The sequence below is a fragment of the Populus nigra genome, chromosome 15, assembly GCF_951802175.1.
Source record: "Populus nigra chromosome 15, ddPopNigr1.1, whole genome shotgun sequence".
NCBI lineage: Eukaryota > Viridiplantae > Streptophyta > Magnoliopsida > Malpighiales > Salicaceae > Populus > Populus nigra.
Window position 1 is genome coordinate 10,706,128 of NC_084866.1, and position 7,208 is coordinate 10,713,335.

General features: G+C 32.9%; 1 protein-coding gene across 2 annotated transcripts; it reads right to left on the reverse strand.

Annotated features, from left to right (window-relative positions):
• Positions 1 to 2,118: 2,118 nt before the first annotated feature.
• Positions 2,119 to 6,865, reverse strand: LOC133673849 (uncharacterized). Of its 2 annotated transcripts, XM_062094758.1 has the most exons (16): positions 6,655 to 6,863; positions 6,549 to 6,577; positions 6,361 to 6,472; positions 6,182 to 6,279; positions 5,894 to 5,990; positions 5,717 to 5,806; positions 5,542 to 5,604; positions 5,375 to 5,449; positions 5,212 to 5,277; positions 5,065 to 5,142; positions 4,395 to 4,505; positions 4,229 to 4,306; positions 3,882 to 4,001; positions 3,347 to 3,390; positions 3,232 to 3,259; positions 2,119 to 2,536 (listed from the first exon to the last, which is right to left on the reverse strand). In XM_062094758.1, the coding sequence occupies exons 1-16, from the start codon at positions 6,685 to 6,687 to the stop codon at positions 2,513 to 2,515; spliced, it is 1,146 nt and encodes a 381-aa protein (XP_061950742.1). In that variant the 5' UTR covers positions 6,688 to 6,863; the 3' UTR covers positions 2,119 to 2,512. The 2 variants fall into 2 exon arrangements, with proteins under 2 accessions (XP_061950742.1, XP_061950741.1); XM_062094757.1 differs by lacking the exons at positions 2,119 to 2,536; positions 3,232 to 3,259 and having other exon boundaries at positions 3,280 to 3,390; positions 6,655 to 6,865.
• Positions 6,866 to 7,208: the final 343 nt, after the last annotated feature.

The following is a 7,208-nucleotide window of genomic DNA, read 5'->3' on the forward strand; positions in this document are numbered from 1 at the left end:
CATGTATAGGTGTTCTCCACCTTTTTTTTTTAAGTAAAAAAATTCTCTTCTTGACACATATATGTCTTGTGGCATCGATATTAACCCATCATTGCTTAGAATTATTAATCAGATTGACTTCAAAAACAATAGCAAACAAGTTCATTTATAAAAATTTATTTATAAGATGATCAATTTTGGTGATGTTGGTTTGATAAATCCTTCCCTTTTTAGGGCTCCCTTGTTTGGAACCAATTTTGCAATCATTGGCTGGGTGTTCAGTCTTGTTGCAGATAAAGCATTTGCTATTGAACTTAGTAACAATTCTCTTCCCCTTCATAAGAATCCTTTTCTTTTGGTTTTTATTATGGAAATTTACCACTTATTCTACAATATTTTCTTTAGGAGCCATACTAGAAGAATTAGCTGCTCTTTTGAATAAATTATTGTCATTTTTTATTCTCATTCATAAAATAAGGTCTTCAGCTCTTGTTTTCTTGTGCTTATGATTAAAGTGATTCTTAAAGTCTTTCTAAGATGGTAGCAATTTTTCAATAATTGTTACTACTTGAAAGGATTCACCCAGATACATACCTTCAACATGAATACCATGCAAGATGGTTGAAATTCTTGAACTTGTTTTATAACAATCCTTGAATATATAATCTTAAAATCCAAAAATATATAGATTGTGAACTTTGGCATCTTTTAACCTTGTATTTTTTATCCAGATCTTTTCATAGAGTCATAGCACTCTTAATAGAACTACACACATCATATAGTATATTGTCCTATCCATTCAAGATGTAATTTTAATAAAGGCTTGAGATTATTGTCTAAAACACTATACTAATGAGGATAGATGTTTAGTTTATCATTATAAGAGTAAACTAATCAAATTAGTTGTCCAAGTATAGAGAAGAGTTCATACAAGTTTAATTTATAAGTATGCAATATTATATATCATGGCAAACATGCAGTCAAAACTAAACATCATATAATATTCTAGCATACAAACTAAGTGTATATCCAAAATTATATAAAAGATTGAAACACAATCCTAGCATACTAATCATTTAATATATTAAGTTTAAGATAAAACAATGTAGGGCAATTACTTGTTAAAGCACTTAAATCTGATTAAATTGAATTTAGTTGTTGTGAAGGATTAATCCTTTGATTTTAAAGTTTTATTGTTCATGACTTGATGCAAATAGAATTTATGCAATAAAACTTAAAATTCTAATAATATCACATTATTTAAATACACTTCTAAAAAAGATACATAAATAAAAATAAATATAACTTGGATGTCTTTCTAAAAAAAACTGAAAAAGAAAAAAATAAAGAGATTAAAACAGAAAAGAATAAGTTGAAAAATAAAGGTCAAGAAAAGTCTATAAAATCTAGAGAGAAAATAGTGCAGAAACAATTTTTTCATCCTTTTTTGTATAGAAGATTTTGAAACCAAAATTTATATAAAAAAAAAATATTAAGTGAATTAACTTCTATCATTATCAACCTTAATTATCATCATCAAATAATATTATACTCAATGATTTTTAGCTTTAAATCTTATATTCTTTACATTGAAAAAAATGTTCAAGTTTATGGAAAAAAAATCTATCAAATCAAACTTTTATTCATGCTGTAAACAAACTAATAGGTTAGAAAAAAAATAATTCTTCTTCCACCAAAAAATTTACAAACCCAAACTCAAGACAAAATAGATTTATAGCAAAAAATATTTATTTTATAATTCAAAAACTTATTTTGTTTTCCAGGTTTGACCCAAGTCAAGACACTCATCTGGCTTAAGTCTGAAACACATTCCTTAAGTCTTCTAAAAACTTCAATACCTTTTAAAATAAAAGAAATTTTATTTGAAATCAATTTTTTATTCTTTATAATTTATTATAATCATATTAATTTTTCGTATAGATTATATTAAAAAGATGAATTTCTACAATTTTAATCTAAAAAATAGACCCCATTTTTAATTTTATTTTAAATGTATTCATTAACCATGTTTAAAACAAAATTCCAACACCTTATTCTTTTTTTTATGCACTGATAAATAGAAAAACGGTGTAACCTTTCCGGTATCTTTTCTCAAGGAGTAGCTGTTCTGGAACACAATTCCAAGGAAGAACTGCCACTTAAACCTTATAATTTATATAGTCGAAGGTTACAAGCAAAATCCAACTAAGAATATGAGCTCCAAGAACGACTTGCAGAAGCAACATAATGTCAGATGGGGAGCCCGATTCGCAGAACCATAAACAACTAAGGGATGGATGGATGGATGGATGAAATTGCACTAGAAGCAATTGTATGCACATGCAAGACACCAATTACATTAACACCACAGCTAAGAATCAACTATGCTCTCAAGGTTTTGCAACAAACAGGACAACCCATACTGGATATTCTGGTTAGAAAAGTATACAATGTTTACATACATGCTGGGCTCCTTCACCTTTGTATGCAGCCAACTGAATCGATCTTCATGCCAAAGATGGAGACAGTGCCATCAACCACGTTGGTCTCGTACTCCCTGAAAGAAAATCGAGGGAGACAATGAGATCAACAACCATGGTATATATTTTGTATACACAAATGCAACAGAAAATCTTACAATATACATCCTAGTAAAAGCAGATGTAACCAATCTAACTCCACTAACTCAAACTCCTAATCCTCCATTCTTGAGAATAAATAAAATATTTGAGAGCATAACTACATTTCCTTCTAGTTTCAATCCATATAATGACCAAATAATAATAAAACTATAACATCATTAACATTTAGAAATTGCATTTCAGGTTGGCTGACTAGAAATTAGACAGAAGATTGTCAGTATTTACAAAAACAGGCCAGACCAGAAGGTCAGTATTCCAACCAGAGTCCCGTGTAAACCCATAAATTATGTATCAACTCCTAAAGACAACAATTATGAATCTAAAGCTCAGTTTTATCACGTGGTTAAGAATCACTTTCCTCAAATTTTATGATTTGCTGGAAGACATGTTCATGCATGGGCAAAGTAGGCTAATACTCCAAGCAGAGTTCCGTGTTACACTAAATTATTGGTCAACACCCAAACTGAACACCTCCAGCATCGACCACAATTCTCCAAATCAGAAAAGCTAATGTTTGACCATTAAGTATCTAAATCTGGCAAGTACCACCAAAGCAGAGTGATAAACTTTTTTATTTTTGGTGTTAATGCAATGAAGATGTATATCGTACCTCAGCTGGTGAAGAGATGATAGATTCCCTGTCAAAATTAAAAGGCCATTAATCTCCTGCAAAGTTGCCTAATGAAATACAGTGTTCCACAGAACATGAGTAGTCAGTGGAATACCTTGGCCTCTCTGACTTCGCAAGATGCTTAGACATTATAGATGCCTGCAACAAAACCCAACAATTATATTCCTAATATCATCAAACAATAAACAATAACAAAATGGCAGGATAATAATACTTCTAGGTGTTTTTAGTGTAACAATATTATGTTAGAAATGAAAAGATGAAAAACATCTTGAAAGGTGTGAATCATCACCAAAAAATACAGTATTGTTATCAAAACAACTTCCAAACATACGAGAGAACCTAGATGACAAAATTTTAGAGAAAATGCAATAAATATACTTGAACAGGTAAGTCAAGCGAGGGGAGACTGTGAAAAAATGAAAAGGAACAGAAAGAACTAGTGCGGCCTCAATGCATCCAGATAGCTTAGTAGTCTCCTTTAAACGCAAATCTGATTTTTTGCTTAATCAAACTCTTCAATGATAAACAAAAAATAACAGCAAATCAATCGTCTTATAGATCACTTAGACTAAATAGCAACTAAACTAGAATGCTATAATTTATGATGTTTGAACGATGGCAAATACCTGCTCCTGGATTATGCTTCTTGCCTCAACAAGTTGAGCTTCGAGCTCTAGTTCTCTCTCAGTCGCTTCAGAAGTGACTTCTGCTCCTTTCTGTGCATCTTGTAGTTGAACCATACGCTCCTTCAAATTTACAAAAGTATAAATGTGTCAACAATTTGATGCGGCCAATATTATGGATCAACTCCCAAAGTTACTACTTTATGAATCTAAAGATGAGAATGATCACATAGTTCAGATCCACACGAAGTACTAATCAAATTTTGCAATTTATCAGAAACTAAAATTTTCATTTGCTGGCAGAGTAGCTGGTCAATACTCCAACAAAGTAGAGATATAAATGAAAATACCTTTATGGAAGACATCTTGGTTCGGAGACTTTCTTCAATTTGATCTCTAGCCATGTGAAAAGGCAAGTCAAACACATCCTGTAAATTAGGAAGCATTCAATGATTACAGACAACATTCGACCCATTAAGTACAAACAAAAAAGCATCCTTTAAGGAGTTCTCATACCGTCCTCCCACCCAAGGGAGATTGTGAGGGGTCTGTTACAAGTCTCTCATTGGCAGGTGGAGATTGTTTGGATGACCCATTTGGTGCATTGAAGAAGTCACGCATATCAACCTATAAGCCAAGCATGCCAACTGAGGTTAGAATTTGTTGCCACAAGAGAAAGTCAAAGATTTTAGTATAAACCACAAATAATTGAAGACTTGATGATTAAACATAGTGAAGCCATTTATTGTTGTATAAAATCTTTTATATCTTTATATTTATTTTCTTCAAAGAGAAAGTTCTTCCTAATATCTTTATTTATCTGAAATAAGAGATCCAGGGGCAAGCTGATTTTCAAAGTGAGATACACTTCATTTATTGCACCTGTGATCATAGATTCTAGCACTTGGAATTTCTGCTCTACAAACAAAGGATTAAGACTAAGGATATGGAAAAGATTTGGGTAATGAAGGGGAAAATAAAGCTTACATCTTAGACACTAATTTGATATGAAAAACTACTATCAAACAAAACATACCAGCCCATTCTCTACAAAAATGTTATGAATTGAAAAACACTATTTTTACTATGATCTAACTCACTCTACACGCCATCAAAACAAGGAAGAAGCTAATGAAATAACAAAAATAGCATGCATAAAAACAGTGGCAGAGTGATGAAAATCTACCTGCATTGACCGCAGCAATGCCCTTAAATCATTATTCTCTGCCATTAACTCTTGATTTTTAGCCTCACAAGCATCCACCTGCCAATAGCACGTTGTCAAATAAAACTCACTAGCATAATTGTTAAATAAGCCAATCAACACGCATACAATTTTCTTGTAGAAATCATTATCAGCCTTCTTTCCATTCCATGTCCCACGCTGCCGCCCTTCTTTCTGTTTAGAGAATCAAGCAGATAGGCAATATCATCTTTACATCAGAAGAAGCCAAAAATTATATCACATTGAAACAATGTACTAAATGAATTAGTACCTGAAGCAAATTCATTATCTCCATGCCTGATCGTGATTCCTTCTTTTTCTCCATTAACACTTGGTTTAGCCTCTCCTGCAAATAATTAAGAGAATTAACATTGCTGTAGTTGGTAACTTGTGTACTCATGCAACCCTGCACAATTCTGTTTGCAAAAGAGAACCGACCTGCAACTTTATGTACTCCTTTTCTTTTTTCTTCATTTCATGTATTTGTTGAGTCCTCACTTGCTTTAGCAGCAACAATGCATCACATCAACAATACTCATCAAGTTCAGCACATTTTCCACTACTAGTAAGTAAGCAAGCAAAGAAACTTAAAGTGAGTTTAAAGCACCCTAACCTGATTACCAATTACCATCCTTTGAAATTCATCACGTTCTTGTTGAAGCTTTTCAATTTGGGCCTTAAAAGCTGCTGTAGCTTTGGCTTCCTATTGATAAATTAGCACAAACATCAAAAATTGATCAATCATTCTAACTTCACATAATTTCATGTCATAAAACTAAAAAACCCTAACCGTTCTAGTTATTGTAGCTATCTCTCTATCTTTGGCTTGTAACTGCGACTCAAGCCTCTCAACCTTAGCTTCCAATCTCGATATATCTGATAGTAGTCTACAAGATGTAGAAACATAGATTTAAGCATCCAAATACCATACCAACACCATATAAACAATGAGAACTAAAATTAAATCAAACAATTGAATGCTGAATGTAACCCGTCAATCCACATAAAATTTACACATTTACTCAGAAAGTAAACTTAATCAAGTGACTCTTCAGAAACTAAAACACCAAATTTCTACCTCTGTCTCTGCTCACTGGCAGATTCTCTAAATTCAACGTCGCGCTGCCTCTGTTGAAGCAAAGAGTAAATGCAGTTGCAGGTTCGGGCGGTTGAAACCTAATCACAACAAATTTGACAAAAATCACATAGAATTTAACAAGAATAAAATGCGAACAAGAAAAAAGAAGTAAAACAGACCGGATCATTAGCGAAAAGATCAAGAGAGGCAGGGAAACCAAAGGTAACAAGAGTCTGATTCAAGTACTTTGCACAATGCTCCAAGTTATTCACATCAGCAAATGTATACTCTCTGCACAGTCAGAGTAACATGAGTGTGTGCGCATTTTGAAATCGATAAGAAACCCTAGAAATTAAAGCAAACATACCCGATTGAGAAGGCCGAGGCGGGAGAGGACTGCAAAGAAAAGAGAGAGAGTCAAGAGATACATACAGGGAGTGAAAATGAAAGAGCAAGAGAGAGAGAGATCGTACGCTGAGATCGAAGTCAGTATCAGAAGTTGGCATTGCTGCTGATTGCTTGAGGGAGGGAGGGAGAGAGTTATTGGATGAGGAGGAGGGGAGGAGTACAAACTATCAATTGTATGTGTCTTGTCTGAGTGATAGATCTGGAAAAGGGGAATGGTGGGCAAATTTTTTGAAAATTGAGAATCACGGGCTTGTTTGGATTTCGGACTTTCTTTAAGAGGCTGAATCTTGTGCAACCGGATCTTTTTATATATAGGGTGCCAGTGTTCTGTTTATGACATGGCGCTGATTTATTGGACAGTTGTTTGTTTCATTGGTGAATATGGTTGGACAATTTTTTATTGGAACACATGTGGAGGCAGTTATGGCACAATGATCCCTGTCAGCCAGCGTTCATCGTCACCTACTCACCCCTGTTAACAATTGAGGTATTTTTATGTTCTTCGCATATATATTATTCTACTATTTTATGATTTTATTTTTATTTATAGATTATTTTTAAAACATTATATATAAAGGAATTAATTTCAGAGTGTAATAAATTAAAATATTTGAAACAT